Source organism: Chrysochloris asiatica, unplaced genomic scaffold (assembly GCF_000296735.1).
Source record: "Chrysochloris asiatica unplaced genomic scaffold, ChrAsi1.0 scaffold00078, whole genome shotgun sequence".
In the NCBI taxonomy this organism is placed as follows: Eukaryota; Metazoa; Chordata; class Mammalia; order Afrosoricida; family Chrysochloridae; genus Chrysochloris; species Chrysochloris asiatica.
In genome coordinates, this window is record NW_006408596.1 from 1,490,137 (window position 1) to 1,508,045 (window position 17,909).

Genomic DNA, 17,909 nt, shown 5'->3' on the forward strand with positions numbered 1-17,909 from the left:
TTCAACTTTGTATAGGGTTTCTGAGGCTGTAAACCTTTATAGAAGCAGAACGCCTCATCTTTCTCCCTGGGAGCAGCTGGTAGATTTGCTGACCTTGCAGTTAGCATAACCCACTACACTGCTAGGGTTTCAACATGACTATGGTTTTACTGAAATTGTTGTTGTTATTGTTAGGTGCCATTGAGTCAGTTCTGGCTCATAGCGACCCTGTAGAGTTTCTGAAGACTGGCTAGTGAGCTTGAACCACCAACCTTGCCGTTCAGACCGACCTTGCAATCCAGGGAATTAACCCGTAGCGCCACACCAGGACTCATAGGGTTACGTTGAGACAACATATATAAGGTACTTACAGTGACGATGGGCAAGGTAGGCAGGAAAACGGGGTTACCAATTTTTTTCTCCAAAAAACAACATACTACGGGGTCATGCGATGCATAATAAATATTAACGTGTTATTTGAGTAAAGGAATCCTGGTGTGGTGCTGCAGTATAAAGCAATAGATCACAATGTCTGTTTGAGCTGCGTGGTCAGTGCTTCAAACCCATCAGCACCTGCTCAGAAACCGTATACAGAAATGAGTGTAATTATTCATTATACATATAAGGAAATGTATAGCAAGGTTAAGGGACTTTCTTAAGGTCCCCTGGCTAAAAAACGGTAGAAAGAAGCCTTGAGTCCAAAGCACAAACCACAATCCAGATTTTAACCTGACTACTAAGAAAAGTCTGGTCTAGAACCATCCTGAAGGGTCCTTAAACAGCCTCTCATAGATGAGCAAATTGAGGAACAGTCTTAAAATCAAAGCAGCGACATTCCGGATCCCTAGGAGAACATGGGAGTACTGGTGTGGCACTGTAAGCACTGGGCTGCTAACTGCAAGGTCGGTGGTTCAAACACACCAAATGCTCCTCAGAAACCTTATACAGGGTCACTATGAGTTGTAACCAATTTGACGGCATACAACAAGGACATGAAGAGTCTTGGTGTGGTGCTGTAGGATAAGCACTTGACTGCTAACAGCAGGGTCAACGGTTCGAACCCACTAGCCACTCCTTGGAATCCCTATACAGGGTCACTATAGTTGGAACCAACTCGATGGCACTTCAGAAGAAACCCTGTGGGGCAGGTGTATTCTGTCCTGGAGTATTGCCCTAAGTTGAAATTGACTATGGCAGTGGGTCATCTTAGGACAGAAACTAACACTTGAACTCCAACTGTTAAAACACAGAACACAGGAAACCCACCTGGGCTTTTTCCTACACCAGCCTCGTAAAGAACACAAAGACAAGAAGGCCTTGCCTGGCAATAAATACTTTATTATTATTTTTTGTTTCGTGTTTATGATGACAAATTAATTTTCAAGTTTATTTCTTTTCCTTTAAATACAAAGCTAAACCACAAACCGGTCTAACCGAGACATTTCATCTCACACGGACACATAGCTGTGTAGCTGTGGGATCGGACACATAGCTGTGGGATCGTCCTCCAATTGGCTTGACAGCGCATGTGTGTTGTGGGGCGGAAAGGGGTGGGGGAAGACTTTCTTAGGTAGCACCATCATGAGGCCTGGGGGGAATCAAAGATGACAGGCTCTCATACCTGTCTCCATTCACATTTACCTGGGACCAGGGCAGACAAGGGACCCCAGGTCATGGCTCTGGAGTCCTGGCCCCCTGAACTGAAGGTCAACAGTTAGAGAGAATCAGTTTCCAGGGAAGGAGCCACGTGCTCCTCCTAACATCACAATCAAGGTGAAAACTTAACACCTGCTTGCTGAAGCCTGGGCCAAGGGGCCCTGCAGGCTCCCTTGCACACCTGGGGTCCTGCCTGAGGTGGGTGCCTTTCCGGATTAGTAGGCTCACAATGTCAGTTCATGGCTGTTGCTGGGCAGGAAGCCCCCTGGTGATCTGACAGAAGGCCCTAGCGGCAGCAGGTCTAGACCTTTCAACCCAGCAGAATCAGGTGGGGGTGGGAAAGTGAGGTGCGGATACTAGGTAAGTAATTTCTGGTCCCACTACAAAACTTTATTTTCAACTATTATAATAGAGTACCATCTCAAATCTCTCCTACCAAAAACAAAGCAAAAAACAACAACAAAAAAAACAAAGCAGAAAGCCAAACGCTGCAACTGCACTCATTTCAAGACCTATATACATATAAGTTGTTTTCTTTGATTTTATGATTTTTTTCTTCTTCTTTTTTTTTTTTTAAATAAATTCAGTGTTCACATTTCTATAAAGAGTTAAACCCAGTTTCTGGAAACCTGCCCTGACCGAGGGGGAGCTGAGGACCACTCCTCCCCACTGCCCACATCACGTTAAGTCCGATTACCTGCCCTGATGCTTCTAGGTGCCAAGGAAAGAGGCAGCCTGTGGAAGAATAAATACCCGCCGGCCCGGATTCACGGGTCGAAGGGGTCAGTGAGCTTTCAAGAAAGCAAAGGGGAAGACTAGCTTACTGCGAAACCTTTTTAAAAAATATTCATACACTTCAACACACGCGTGTTGAGACGTGGGGAGAACAAGAGCTTAAAGACATCCTGTCCGGGAGGCAGTGTCTTCCTGCAGCCACCTGTCCTCGGACGTCGCAGGGGTCTCGGAAAGGGGAGAGAAATCCTGGCTCTTCAGTCGGAGGCAGGAGAATCACCCAGCTTCCTAGTCCACGTTTGCCTTTTTCCTTTAAAACCTGTGCTGAGTCTTGGACCGCATGCACGGGAAGCACAAACGTTCGACTTGTATGCAAAAAAAGGTACAAAAAACAACTCGGATATAAAAGTTTTGGTAATATAAGGCCATCTGTTCAAGTCCATCTTGGAAACCTGTAACAGATATTTAAATACTACAGTGAAAAGGCATCTTAATATATATATATATTTTTAAAAACATCTGAAGTCATTCACTAAGATTTAAGTGTGTAAAAAGGAAGAAAAAAAAAAAAAAAGAACAAAAAACACTCCACTCCCTTTGAGGGCATTTTGTCCAGTGGAGGATGGGGACGTCAATGCTTCAGCCACGGGTAGGCCTCGATGGAAGCCTTGCTACGGTCCCCGTAGTCATAGAGCAGCTCCTCCCCGGCCGCGATGTCCCGGGACGCGATGAGGATGAGGTGAGGCACACCGTCAATGTCATGCAGCTTCGTCTGGCAGTTCCCACACTTGCTGTGATTGATGAGTCTCCCCAGACGGTCTGTCTCTCGAGTGGCATCAACACTGCGGGGGAAGAGAGCCACAGAGGATTACAAAAGCAGGTGGGAAGGGGGGGCGCGCTTGAGGACCCAGGGAAAAGCATGCACGCCCCGTGTGCACTAGAAATATCACTTGATATCCCTGGGTTTGGAGAGCAGTCCGATTCTAAAGAAATACTTCTGTGAGCCTAGAGAGGCTCTGGGTGCAGTGTTTAAGGCTGGGGTGGGGGTGTAAGTGAGGCAATTGTCGAAACACAGAAACAGAAAAGCAACCAGTTGCTACCAGGTCAACGCTGATTCCTAGTGACCCTGTGTGTATCCGAGTAGAACTGTGTTTCAGTGGCTGCTTTTCCCACATGACTGCCAAGCCTTTCTTCCAGGACACTGGTTAACTCTTTTCACCTCCCAGGGACTCCGAGTCAATTTCAGAGTTTTGTCAAATAAATAAACAAACTAAATGACTGAACAGAGGAGCAGTCAGAGATTTTTTGAGCTGCTCTTGCCAAATGCCCTGGAGAGGGTGAGGTTGGGTGAGATGCTATGAAGCAAGTTTTCATGTGACTTTGGTTTCTCTGTATCTAATGAGACTATCTAGGACAGCTCCCATTCCAGGTTTGAAAATGGGAAGAGCTTTGGAAACAGGCAATAAGATCTAAGCAAGAACCCAACACAAAGCACGGTTGGGATATTCCCGGTGGGCTCCCCAGCTTGGCCTCTCCTTTGGAGTAGGAAAAAACTGCCCCTTCAGAGTGTCAGTGGACTTACCAGTAGGTTTTGCTCAGATACTGGAAATAGTACATGTAGCAGCCCGTGGACGGATCTTGTGCATACAGAGCCTCCCGTTTCCTGGCGTCGGTGATCTCAATGAGGTCCCCGTGGTACTCCACTACAAACTCGCCCCGTAAGAACTGTTTGGTGGCAATTACTCCCCTGCCTTTGCCATCAATGAGGTCAATCTGTCGGGAGGGAAGCAGAGAGGGCTGTTTACATCAGAGCAACAGAGGCCACCATGCACTGGGCGTGCTTCCTGGGTGCCCTGGGCTTATATTGCTTTAGTTCAAAAGCTTTCCAAAGACAAATGATAAAATTGACTCATTTACAGCACATGGGGGAGTGGGTGTTATTAAGTGTATGCTTTTGTGCGACTATCACACTTCAGTTTGAGAATACTTCTGTCACCTCAGAAAGTCCCCTCAACTCATTGTACAAAACAAAATCAGATCCTCACGAGAGATCTGCTAGGTGGGGCCTGACCCATTTTGCAAATGAGAAGACTGAGGCTTAGAGAGGCAGAGCCACATGTCCAAGGTCACACAAAACAGTGGTGTCATGTGGACTCAAATCCACATACATTGTTGTTGTTGTTAAGTGCCATCGAGTGGGTTCCGACCCATAGCAACCCTGTATAGGGTTTCCGAGGAGTGACTGGTGAGCTTGTACCATCGACCTTGCAGTTCAAACGGCTTTGCAGTCTGGCGCTAAAATTAACTCACAGCGTCACACCAGGACTCCAAATCCACATATACGCATACCTAATTTTAGGACAAGGAGCGTAGTGGTTACGAGTCGGGCTGCCAACCTCAAGGTTGGCAGTTCGAAACTACCAGCAGTTCTGCAGGAGTAAAGATTTACAGCTTGGGAAACCCTGTGCGGGGTCGCTATGAGTCGGAACCAACTCCACAGTACTTAACAACAATTTTAGGACAGTTCACAGGCACTGTTGTTTGTTTTTTTTTAAGCAAATAAAGATTTGTGGCAACTCCCAATCAAGCAAATCTGTCAGAGCCATTTTTCTAACAGCAGATGCTTACTACGTGTCTCTGCATTCCATTTTGTCCATTCTCGTAGTATTTCCAAGTTTCTCATAGTACTGTTGCATACTTCATAAACTACAGTCTGGTGTCAATGTAACTTTGTTGTCAGTGTAACTTTGACATTCACTTGAAAACCGAAAATTACTTGTGACTCGCTTGACTGCAAGATTTGCTTCACTGTGGAATGGACCCACATTATCTCTGAGGTCTGTCTGTACTTGGTCTCTTGGTTTAGGCCTGTGCATCTTCAACAGGACCCAGTGTTCCAAGTCTCCACCTCTTTCTGTCATCTACCCTCCTGTGTTTGTCTTCACTGTGTAATAAATACAGTTGGAAGGAGGTTTCCTGAGGGGCTGGGAACTACGTTCAGGTCACACTACACGGGGGTTAGAAATTGACAACCTTTCTGACCTGTGGGTTCCTAACCCATTCCTACGTGCCACCACTGTGAAGATTTACTCCCCATTTTCGTGCCAAGCTGTGAGTTGAGCACTGGGCTGCTAACCACAAGGCTGGTATATTAAATCCCGCAGCTACTCTCTGTGGGAGAAAGATGAGGCTGTCTGACCCCTTTCAAGAGTTACCAATCTGGAAATTGGTACATAGGGTTGCCATGCACTGGAATCAACTCGGTGGCAGTGAGCTTGGTTTTGATTCTTGTGCTACATGTGTTTGAAGCTGTTAACAGAAAAAGCAAAGTTCTTGGGCACTGCCATTGCCAAAGAAAACATAATCTTATGAAAAATGTAATAGCATAGCTTTTTAACAGTTTCCCCAGGTATCATGTTGAGTAAAAGAAGCCATTTCACATACGAAGTCCATTTACGATTTTGGTATAAAAGCTGTTTCCTCAACAGCAGCTTCAGCATTTGGTCTCCTGAAAATCTGACAGGAGTCTGGCAAGTCAGTGGCCATGGAACAGTTAAAGCAACATGGCGGCCGCTCTTAGCCACAGGGCTTTGGTCCCAGGAAAGGAGATGATTTGTAGTCTTGGCCTTAAAATGCAGTGGACACCTACTGCCCCTTACCTTCATTCCTTCTTCCTTTCCACTTTCAATCAACTCATCAATTCTTTTCCTCTCTTCAGACTGGGTGGAAAGCAAAGGGAAAAATGCATCAGAACTCTCTCCTTGGCAGCCCCAAGCCCTGACCTCCTGGGCTGAGTGCACACCCCACAGAGGGACCCTTGGGTGATGGGGTGGGTCATAGTTGACTCCATGACAACAGCCCCCAAAGGTTTCCAGAGCCCCTAGGTACCCCATCTGTCAACATAACCCTCCTATCATCATCCTATCGTGGCCCAGGAAGTGTAGTGGCCTAGGGGGGAGACTCTGGCTCATGGGTATGTACTGCTTGGCCCTTAGAGGGTCTTGAAAAATGTTCAAATTGCTGACATCTGAAAATTAGGAATCTGACTGGCTACTCAATCGGCTGAACCTGATGAGAGGCTGCCCTCCTATAGCTGAGGCATGGTGCCCCCCATCCTTCCCTAGGCGGGCTACCGTGGATGTCTACACATTTTGGATCCCTGAGCGCCAACCCCCATAGGGAGTCACTGCCATGGATGAAGGAGGACCTTTCACCTGAGAGAGGTGGCCAGAGGACCTGGGAGGACTGAGCACCCGTCTCTCTGCTCCTTCCAGCTATCCCCTCCTGTTACCACCTCCATCCCAGACCCCCCTGCCCCTGCTGTCACCACCCCTTTCTCTGATCCCAGTACCTCCAGCTACCATCCTGACACCAATCTGGAATACATGTCACAACAGAACAAAAGAGAACCGTACTAAAGACAGACAACAGTGTTGAAGCAGCGTGGCTCCCAGCAAGCTGGGGACCCCTCCACTCAATGCTGAGCTTGCCCCTGCCCCACGGCTGACCACCATGATACAATCCCAGGCCACAGCACCAGACTGTGATCACATGACATCTCGAGTCACTAGGTCCCCATCTATCTGTGGGACATCAGCGATGGGCCAGACACTGCAGTAAGTGCTGGGGATATGGAAGCGGGCAAGACCCATGACCTCCTGGACGGAGTTACAGACCCTAAGACAGTCTCCTGCCGCTCTCCCTGAACACCTGGGACGGTCACCTTGCTGGCTATGCAGCTTTCACTGCCCAATGCTCCCCCTCCCCACCCCCACCCCGTCTCTGTTCCCCATGGCAGCCAGAGGGGTCTTTTAAAAAACGTAAAGAGACCCGTCATTTCCCAGAAATTTTACTTGACAGTATGGGGCCAGTGTTGGTCCCCTAGTTGCGACATGTACCATGGTAATAATTTAAGACTTTTTTTTAACAATGAAGCAGGCTGGGTGAGGTCTACAGAGACTCTCTGTACCGTCTTTGTAACTGTTCTGTAACTGCAAGGATTTCAAAACACAAGAGTTCAAAGCAGAACAAAATGAAGCAGTCCTGCTCTTAGCTTCCCACTGCCACTGGGAGAGAATCCCAACTCCTGAGGGTGGCCTTCGAGGCTCTGCAGGAGCCGGCCCCACCTCTCTTGCCTCATCTCCCACCCGCACCCTTGCTCCCCCACTCCAGCCACACTGGCTGGCTCTTTCCAAAGGCCAAACTCATTTCTGCCTCAGGACCTTTGCACATGCTGCTGCCCTGCCTGGAATGAAATCCCCCCCACAGCTCTACTTTGCTTCAAAACCAAACCCACTGCCATTTGAGTTCATTCCATTTCATAACAGCCCTATTTTAGGACAGAGAAGAATTGCTCCTTAGGGTTTCCAAGACTAGCCTGGCCACTCTTATCGCATGACCCCGTTTTAAAAACTGAATGTATTATCACTATCTAGAATCGTCTTCTGCTTGGCTGTCTCTGTTAATCACGCCAGTGGAATGTAAGTTCCCAACAGCAGGCAAGAGGCCTGACTGTGCTTTCCGGGGACACGCCTGGTCTAGAACAATGTGTGCCAGATACACACACAAACACCCTGTGGAATAACTACAAGGAGGCCTCGGACATACTATGGGTTTGATGCCAGACACTGAGGAGCTTTGGTGGTTCTGTAGGGGAGCACTGGATGGCTAACCACAAGGTCGGCAGTTCAAACCTACCAGCTGATACTCGGGAGAAAGACGAGGCTGTCTGCTCCTGTAAAGATTCACAACCTCGGAAACCCTATATTCAGGGTCACTCTGAATCAGGACGGACTCTGTGGCAGTTGGGCTTTGTGCCAGTTCACAGATAAAGTGAACGTCACCATACAGTAAGTCACGTGCACTTTGTTTCTCAGTGCAAAGATGCCATGTTCACACGAGACTATAAAAGCATGTAACAATGAAAAGTTTTGAGATATTGGGAAAATGGTCAAAACCGGTCACAGCCTCAAGGGGGAGCACATGCTGTCAGACAAATAACATCCCACAGATGTGTACTATGCAGGGGTGACACAGACCTTCAATTTACCAAAAAAAAGGCAGTATCTGCAGAGTGCAAACCAGCAAGGGTTTGCTCTTTAGTGCCTTCAAGTCAGTTCTGGCTCATAGCAACCCTGTATAGGGTGGTTTCCCAGGAGCTGCTGGTGAGTTTGAACTACCGACTACCAACCGTGTGGTCCAGTGCATTATCCCTACAGTGCCACACCAGGACTCTAAACCAAGTGTGTCTGTGGTTAACTGCAAGTGTGCAGTGTGGTGCAAAGAAGGAGGTAGGCTGGGAGAGAATATGACAGTTAGGGTCGGTGAGTAAAAACTGCCCATCAGTGCCTGCTGGGCGTGGAGGGATGAACCAGTGTGCCGGGCTGGGTCACCAAGCAGGCAGAGCCAAGGGGCTGGGTTTTCACTCTGGAGCCTTGGGTGTACAAACATTCTACAGTGGTCCAGAGACAGCACGCAGGAGAAGCAAGCAAGGTCTGTACTAGGGAGGGAAGGGATAGACCTAAGGCATTGGGCCCTGCAGCTGGGCAGGGGTTGAGGCAGCCAGAGCACTACCACAGGCATAGCCCCTCCGCAAAGCTCCTAGGGCTCAGGGCGCCTGTCCAAGGCCCAGTTTCCATCCCCTTGTCTGGGACCTGGACCTGCCTCACACACCCTCGCTTAAGACTTAACGTAATGTCTGTGAAGCTTCTCATTTCCATTTCACCCTTCCCTCCTCTTGTGCCCTGCCCAACCTTGGCCACGGCCCAAGGTCAGTTCTAGCCAGTCTCGAAGGGCAGTCAGACCTACACTGAGCTTACCCTTCAGATGAAGCCCAGCTGCCCCGCCCTTGGCTGTTACCTTGGTAGTCAGCAGAATCCACACCCTGCCCAACACCCGCCTTGCCAACCTGGTCAACAAACAACCCCTTCACCACTTTGACCCACAGCCACGTCTGACCAGCAACTCCTCTGTCACTCTGCCCAACAACCCTTGCTGTATTAACTACCTTGTTGCCTCCCCAACAAACTCCTCATCATGTATTCTCTCAGCACAGTCTACACATGGTGAGGAGTACCACACGGCTCTCCCTCACAATGGACCCCTCGATCCTGGAGCAGGGTGAACTTCAAGTATCTGCAGTGCAGACCCAGCTCTGGATGAAAAAGCGCGTGAGGTGTTCTGCTGGGAGACCAAGCATACTGAATCATACTCCACTGCAGCCCTCACGCCTCTGTACACAGACAAGCTCTTGTTTTTATTAAAAGGCAAATTGAGCTGTCCCCGGGAGTCCTGAGACTCACAGCAATCCTGCCCAAGCCCACGCTGCTGCCTGTGAGGACACGTCACAGTGCCCACCATGGCACGGGGCTTCCAGGGCTCTGTGGCTGGGTGCTGGCCTCGCCCTTCTGCAGCGCTGCCTCCCACTGCAGGCAAACATTTTATAACAGCTTGTTCTTGGCCAAAAGACACTGTCTCTCTCCAGTCAAATAAAGCCAGCTTCTCTCAGCTGGGGGAGGACTGTCTTTTTCGTTCCTTGTTTTTTCAGTGAAGTCTCATCATTTAGAAAAGAGAGAAACAATAGACAAGACCACAGTTCTGTACAAACCACCAGCAGATTTCACAGATAAACCATGGAAGGAGACCATGTGAGGGGCTGAAACACTCAAGCTTACAAAGCAGGAGGTACCAATGACTTCCCCACCTCAACTTTTTGTGGGGAGCTAGTCCTCAGTACTGCTCTTACGCCTTGACCTCTTTTGGGATGGGGAGGAGCAGAGGTGCTGACCCAGAAATCCCTGCTGGGGAGGGTGTTAGGAAACAGCTCAGGCCACACCCCCACATGCCTTAACACCAAGCCTCACTGCACCAAATCCAGAATGACTACTGCATAACTCAGCCTTCCGCAAACACAGCAGAAGGAGGCTGGTACGGTCCAGTCCCCTGTCCTGCCTGTATTTTTCACTCAGTTCTGTGTGTTATCAGCATTAGTATCTGGGTGGGAAAGAGGAGAGTCAGGGACATACAAAGGAAGCAATGGTTGGCACTAAGAGCTACCTGGCATTACGGAGTGCCAGCCCTGGCTCTCAGGAGTCTACCTGCATTCATGCATTTACAAGGCCCACCTCGTTGTAATGCGACTCACAGAGAACTGTGGTATTTCTGTTCAGTTTGCTTTTTAACAAATGGAAGGTCAGTGGCAACCCTGCAAGCCATCAGTGCTAGTTTTCCAATAGTGTGTGGCTTTGTGGCTCCCTGTCACGTTGGTCATTCTCACAATACCTCAGAGTTTTTCATTCATCAAACAACTGCACACATTTCATGGACCACGGGATAGAATATGCATGGTGACTTGCTTTATGACGATAGTTGTTTATGGTGGTGGTCTGGAACTGAACCCGCAACAACTCCAAGGTGTGTCTGGAATCATCACAACCAGCCCACACTATCCCCATTTTACAGCTAGGGACATCGGGGCATAGAATGCTTAGTACCATGCTCCAAGTCCCACAACCAGTAAGTGGCAGAGCGGAGGTTTGAACCCAGGCTGGTCTGGCTCCTGAGTCGCTGCTCTTTACCACCACGTGACAACACAGACAGCTCTGGAGAGCAGACAACACGATCCTCTGCAACAACTAGCACTTCCTCATGGTCCCAGGCTTTCATTGAGTCTGTCAGGGAGTCCTGGAAAATCCACCTTCCAGGAACATCTGATTTTCTAGGGAACATGTTACAGGTGACATAGCTCCTTCAGACACACCTTGGCCACATTCAAGGTAACCGCATCAGGGAGTCTGTCTTATGATAATCCTCACCAGCCCAGGGAAAACCCTGGAGCCACAAAGCAAGGGGACTTTGTTCTGGATGTCACAAATAGCACAAGCCTCATCTATGCAGAGATCAGAAGAACTAGATAGTGCCCAGCAACCAATTGTTCTGAGTAGGAACACAATACAATGGGAAAAAAAAATACAGAATAAAACTAAAATTCCTAAGAAAGGTCAGACTTACTGGACCGACAGAGACCAAAAAAATAACAAGACTCCCGTCCTATGATAAACTTTAAGCTTGGAACTGAAGTCATTCCCAAAGGTCATTTTTGAGCTAAATAACAGACTGGCTTATAAAGCAAATAATTATCACCTAAGAGTACTGTGCTCTTTTAAATATTCATCTAAATGACATCCAACAGCCAACATTTACCCTAGAGCAAAGATGAGAAGGTCAGAGGAGGGATTACTGGGAACAGAGCAAACAGACTGCAAATAATGAGAACGCGGCCACAAAAATGAAACCTATCTCACTGAACAATGTGTACAGTGGTGGTTCCATGCCATGGAGTCAGTTCCGACTCACAGCGACTCTGTATAGGGTTTTCAAGGCTGTTAAATCTTTACAGGAGCAGCAAGCCTCATCTCTCTCGTGAGGAGCAGCTGGAAGATTCAAACTGCTGACTTTAAGGTTAGCAGCCCAACTCATAACCCACTAAAGCTACCAGAACAATGTGTACAGAAATTTTTAATTCAGAACCAAACTTGCTGTGTCAAATTCCACCGGAAAGACAATAAAGTATTATGAGAAAACGAAACACAGCACAACACCCCAGAATACTACCTGGAGCTCGGCTTTGCTCTTCCTGGAGCTCCTTCGGACAGGGTAGAAGTCTGTGAGTTTGCGATTCTGTTGCGTTTTTCCTTGAGCTCTAGGGTAGGGAGGGCAGAAGAAGAAACAGGTATTGGTACAAAAAACTATGTTAGAACCTATGAAGCTCACCAGCCCCTGGGGCCCTCAAGAGTTGTCTAAGATGGGCTGCCCTACTCTTGCTAAAAGAGGAAGCTGTTGAACTTGAGACCCAGGCAAGTCTGAACGGAGGCAGGCAAATAGTGGCATGGCTGGTAATGACACCAGAGAGACAGGGAGTATGACATGGTGGCCCCTGGGCAGGCTTCTCTCGGGTCAAAGAACCCTCCTGCTCTAAGGGATTCATGGAATCACTTACTTTTTCCGTGGGGCCTGTTTGCCCTTCACGGGTTTTTTCAGGATGGGCTTGGCGATGGCTGCATTTGTAGAGTCACCAGACGAGGTTGGAGTTTTTGGAGGTTCTGCTGATTCAGATATTTGGTTTGGAAAAGGGGTCAGGGGGCCCCTCCTGGCATCTTTGATCTTCTGTTCCTCAGACTTCACAGGGCTCCGGATTGTGTTCCCAGTGTTTCTCTTCTCTGTGGGAGAGGGCGGCAAAGACACGGGTTAAATCTCGTCAGTGTTGTCCCATGTCTGGAGAGCAACTGCATTCTAAGACAGGCCTGGAGAAGAGAAGCGTGGCGTGTCGGGGAGCAGTGTCCCAGTCACCTCGCCCAGTGCCCATGATGGCTGTCGTGGCAGACACCCTTTTTGTTTTGAATCCTTTTATTATGACTTGAGTCCAAGTTTACAAAGGAAATTGGTTTTATATTCAACAAATTCATAGACTTCTTGTTTTATGACATTGATGATAATAAGCTCCACAATGGACAGCCAGTGGCTCCCACAGGGAGCGTTTTCTATTTCCATTTGTACTCTTCTGTCCCTTCCTGCCTTCTGAGCTTTCTCCCTGGGCAAACGCTGCCCTTTGGCTCTCCTGTGGTTGCTGTTCTAAGGAGCTGGAATCTCACCTCCTGGTGCTACAGTTCCCTTGGTAGTCTATCTATTATTTGGCTAAAAGCAGAGCCATGGGGGAGAGTTCAGTTCCAGGTCTAAAGGGTGACTAAGGCACATAATTTGGAGGGGGGGGGGGGGTTCTACCAGTGTCTATCCAACCAAAAGTAACCCTGGTCATTTTTAAGATTTTAAATTTTGTTCCAGTTTTTTCCCGCTCTATCGAGGACCTTCTATTGTGAGCTCAGCCAGGGTTCATTTTTGACCAACACATCAGGCACAGCCATTGGGGCCTCTGTATCTTCAAGTGGGAGAAAGTCTTAAAGGCACAGTACTGCTGACGGTGCTGTAGGCTTGAGAGTCCCAGCCAGAGCTTCCAGGGCCTGAGCTGCAGAGCCCAGAGAAAGAGGAATTCTAAGGAGAGATGGCCTGAGGAGGCAGCTGGACAGGAGCGAAGGGAAAGAGCAGAGACTTCCTTTGCCGAGAGCTCATTTTAGACTCTTAGCTCCCTCTTGTAACGGGACTGAGGCCTAGTATTCACGGTGGCTCTCAGGATGAGGTGTATCCCTGAGTATCCTATCCTACAGGATTTACTAACAATGGTTAAAAAGCAACAGTGGCATGAATAATTGATCTTTTTTTTTTTTCCTTTAAAGGATTTACTTCTTAGAAATAATTAACACAGGGTAGATGGAGGTGTAAAATGGTGCAGCCACTTTGGTAAATGTTTGCCAGCTCCTCAAAAGGCTAAACCAAATTACAGTAAAAAAAAAAAAAATTCAACCACTGCTATCAAGTAGATTCTGACTCATAGCGACCCTATATAGGGTTTCTCCTACACAGTGGCTAGTGGATTTGAACCACTGACCCTGAGGCTAGCAGTCCAACATTGTCGCTGCACCATAAGAGCTCCTTAAGAGTTTAGCAGAACTGGTAATTCTGCTCCAAGGTAGACCCCCAAGAGAAATCACCAGATACATCCCTGTAAAAACTGGGCACCATAATGTTCAGAGCGTCATTATTCATAACAGTCCAAAGGGGGAAACCACTCACACGTCCACTGATTGACGAATAGCTAAAATGTGGAGTCGTCACACAATGGAATATAATTCAGCAATAACATGGGGGAACTGAGCTAATTTCTGCTCACTGAATGAACACTACAGAAGATACGACTCCATTTATATAAAATGTTCGCAACTGGCAGGTCCACAGTGACAGAAAGTACATGGGTGGTTGCCAGGGATTGAAGGGAGTGGGGAGTGGGGAGAGACTGTCAGTGGGTATGGGGTTTCCTTTTGGGATGATAAGAAGTGCTTTGGAACCAAGCAGTGGTGACGGCTAAAGATTGGCAAACTATGCAAAATTCTGGAACTGTACTTTAAAATAGGGAGTTTTACGCTACATGAATCACATCTTCCCATAAAAAGAATAAAGTAAGTAACTGGGAAGCTTCAGAACATTCCTCCTCCCTTGTTTGTTTTCTTAAGTGAATCCAGGAGGAAAGGCCACCCTGAGCGTGTGGTATCTGTGAATACCACCCTCGTGTCAGTATGCGTCACAGCAGGAAGAAGGTTGGAAATCCTGCACAGGAGCCTGGACCTTAGGGTCACCTCCAAAATACAATGAACCCGAAATTCTAATCGCTGGTATTTACTGACACTGTGAGTCAAACAGGTGGTGCAAACAGGTAGACATTCAACTGCAAACTCTAAGGTTGGTTTGGAATTCATCCAGAGGAGCCTCGGAGACAGACCTGACCATCTGCTTCTGAAAGGTCACAGCCTTGAAAACCCCACGGGGCACAGTTCTCCTCTGCACATGTGGCGAGGCCATGAGTCAGAACTGACTTGAACGTCAACGAACATCAACGAACGTCAACAAACGTCAATGAACATCAGCCACTTTAAGTTTGTGATTTAGCTAAGGCCCTGGCTCATCACTGGAAACCTTTTTACATTCCGGCCCACTCCAAACAGAACGTGAGCCTGGCTGACAGCCATTTACAAAGCCCACTCCGCAACCGCCACATCCCACAGCCACAGGTACAAAGGTGAGCAGGAGGACCCATGCAGTTACAGGCATCCCTCAGAGTCCGTCCGCATCCAGATGTTAACTCTTCTTCAGTCTCCCAACTAACAGATGAGTAAATGGAGGCTCAGGGATCAAGAGCAGCAACTTGCCCAATGGTTTCAGTTTGAGTCAACTCTGACTCACAGCGACCCCCATGTGTATCAGAGGCGGACTGTATTCCACCAGATTTTCAATGGTTGCCTTTAAAAAATGTAGATCACTAGGCCTTTCTGTCAAAGTCCCTCTGGCAGAACTCAGTCAACCTTTCAGTTAGCAACCAAGCACATGAACCTTTCACACAACCAAGGACTCTGTCACTTGCTTAAAGCCTCCTACTATGAAGTGGCAGAACTAGGCTTTGAACTCAGTTCTTTTGAGGATTGACTGAAATATCATCCTGAGCCCTAAGGGGGAATCAAGACCCAGGCTGGCTCCTGTTTCTGCCCCTGCCTGGTTCAGGGTTTCCCTACACCTTGTTTTCAGATCTGGACCCAGAGATTGGGCTAAAGAATCAGTTACCATTCTGTAAACGAATAGGAGAAAACCAGACTTCTTTGCATTGGAGCTGATTCCACTTCCTCAAGGCAAGTCATAATTAAGAAGGGAGACTGGTGAACTGGGAAAGCTCACCTCACCCTGCAACTTCACAAAAATTGAGATTAAAGCAAGATTTTTAAGAAGTGTCCACCTGTGTTGCAGGGAGGGGTCACAAAGAATTTTCAAAAGCAATACATATTCTAGCTTAAAATTTTTAACTCTTCAACCTCAGTCCAGAACATGCTGCTTCTAAGAGAAGCACAGAACACTAGAGAAAAAAGACGCTTTTCTCTCAATTAAATTGGAATCAAGTCCAACTCCTAACAGAGAAGAAGGTTCCTTCTTCCCTGATCATACTACTGAGGACTGCAATCACCCAGCTTTCCAGAACCTGGACTCATAGTCTCTGTATTTCAAGCACTTGCATGCCTCTTTAAGTACTGGTCAGGGGCATATTTCTTCAACTTGCCAAGATATCTAATCTTGCAGGATATCTTAATTCTTGTGAAAACAGAGGAATCTATTGGGCCAATGGGGCACACACCCTGGGACAGCTCACTCTTTCCCCATGCCTGTGTTTCTAAACAGCAAGACGCATGGCTCAAGCCGAAGGAATTTGGGAGCCATAATAAAGCCAGTTGCTGCTGAGTTCACTGCAACTCCGGGAGACTCGGTGTGCGTCAGAGCAGAAACTGACCTCCCATATGCTTTCCAGTGGCTGATTTTTCACAAACAGATCAGTAGTCCTTACTTTCGAGCAACCTCTGGGTGGACATGAACCTCCAATCTCTTGGTGAGCAGCTGAGCAGAGCCTCTAAGACCCTAATGCATATGAGTACTTATGGGGGCAGCTGTTCCTGACATGGCCACCTATACTCAGACACATAAGGGTCATGTAAGAGACTTACCTTCTCGTTTCCGGTAGATCCCAGCTAATGGTTTTCCCTGGCATTTGACTTCATGATGTGCAACTGAGTTCTCTTCCTGAAGTGGGGAACGCATTCCAGAGCATTTGTTCGGGCTCATGTAGGAATATATCTTGGACTGCCCGGTAAACACATTCTCCTAGAAAGACAAATGTGAATTCTGAAAGACGCCTAAAGATGATTATGAACCCATAGCATTTAAGGGAAGGGAAGGAGAAATGAGCATACAAATGGCAAAAACACATCACTATTATCTTTGGAAACCTGGATCACCAGGTAGAGCACTGGATACATTAGAATCTCTCAGGCCCAGGTCAAGGGTTCCTTGGATCCGCATGGTCACTATCTCTAGTCATTCAGGGTATGTGTGACCAGCAGAAAGGAAACCTAACAAGGACCAGGGGCTACCAGGACCCAGGGCAAGCAGACTGGGAGGCGTCTTAAGGGTGGGGCTGTGTGCAATGGTGTACTCCTGGCCCCAGTCAGCCAACCGGATAAACCACTCCTTGGGCCCCAGGCCAGGTGGTGAGGCTTTTCAGTATGGCCTGAGTCTTCTGTGTCCCCAGGCCCCTCTCTCTTAAATCACTGTACCACCCCAGCAGTCCCATGGGTGGGGGAATTCTCTGAGTGACTAGGGAAGGAATGCAAGCCTCCAGCCAGGGCACTTGGGGCAGTCACCCTATTGCAATCTACATCTTGGACTTATTAAGAGTGGGCAGGTCTTAATCATGAAGGGGTGCAGGCCTCCCACCCACCCCCACACACACACCCCGGAATTTCTGGGGGTAGGGCCTCTCAACTGAGTAAGCACAGAGAGGAGAAGGGAGGACCCAGAAACAAAAGCTAGAGTTTTTTAAAAGGCTAGTCTGCATGGTCCCTGACCTCACTGAGGACCAAGGGCAATCCTCCCCACCCCCACCCATGCACACCCTGGGAGGAAAGCCACCTCCGGGGCGGACATTGGGTTGTGGGCATGGCACCAAGATAGTTAAACTTTTCTGAGGCCAGACACCACCTTGGCCCTGAGGGCCAGGCGCATGGCGGCGTAGTGTGGACAGGCGGCAGAAAGGGAAGTTGCCCGGGCCGGGCGGCGCCAGAGATCCCAGGGGGCGCCCACATGCTATCGGCCAGTCCCGGCGGGCGGCCCGGCTGGGCGCTCGGCGCGGGAATGAGTGCGGGGAGGTGCCTGCTTACCCCGTCGGTGCGGGGCCTCCCCGGGCCCCTCCGCTCCACCATCTCCGGGCCCGGGGCCGTCGCTGCCACCGCTGCCGCCGCCGCCACCGCCGCCACCTCCACCGTGCGGGGCTTGGACATCTTCCTGCCTGGAGAAGGGGACCCGGGGGAAGCGGAGGAGGGGGCGCTCAGGGCGCGGCG

General features: G+C 48.6%; 1 protein-coding gene across 1 annotated transcript in view; it reads right to left on the reverse strand.

Moving 5' to 3' along the window:
- Positions 1-2,998: 2,998 nt before the first annotated feature.
- SETD8 (SET domain containing (lysine methyltransferase) 8) overlaps positions 2,999-17,909 on the reverse strand; it is a 19,748-nt gene continuing 4,837 nt past the window's right edge. The window contains exons 2-8 of the mRNA XM_006865372.1: positions 17,730-17,857; positions 16,518-16,674; positions 12,365-12,584; positions 11,980-12,067; positions 6,027-6,086; positions 3,950-4,140; positions 2,999-3,209 (exon numbers count right to left, since the gene is read on the reverse strand). Coding sequence (XP_006865434.1) covers positions 2,999-3,209; positions 3,950-4,140; positions 6,027-6,086; positions 11,980-12,067; positions 12,365-12,584; positions 16,518-16,674; positions 17,730-17,857 — 1,055 coding nt within the window. The remainder of the gene's footprint in view (positions 3,210-3,949; positions 4,141-6,026; positions 6,087-11,979; positions 12,068-12,364; positions 12,585-16,517; positions 16,675-17,729; positions 17,858-17,909) is intronic.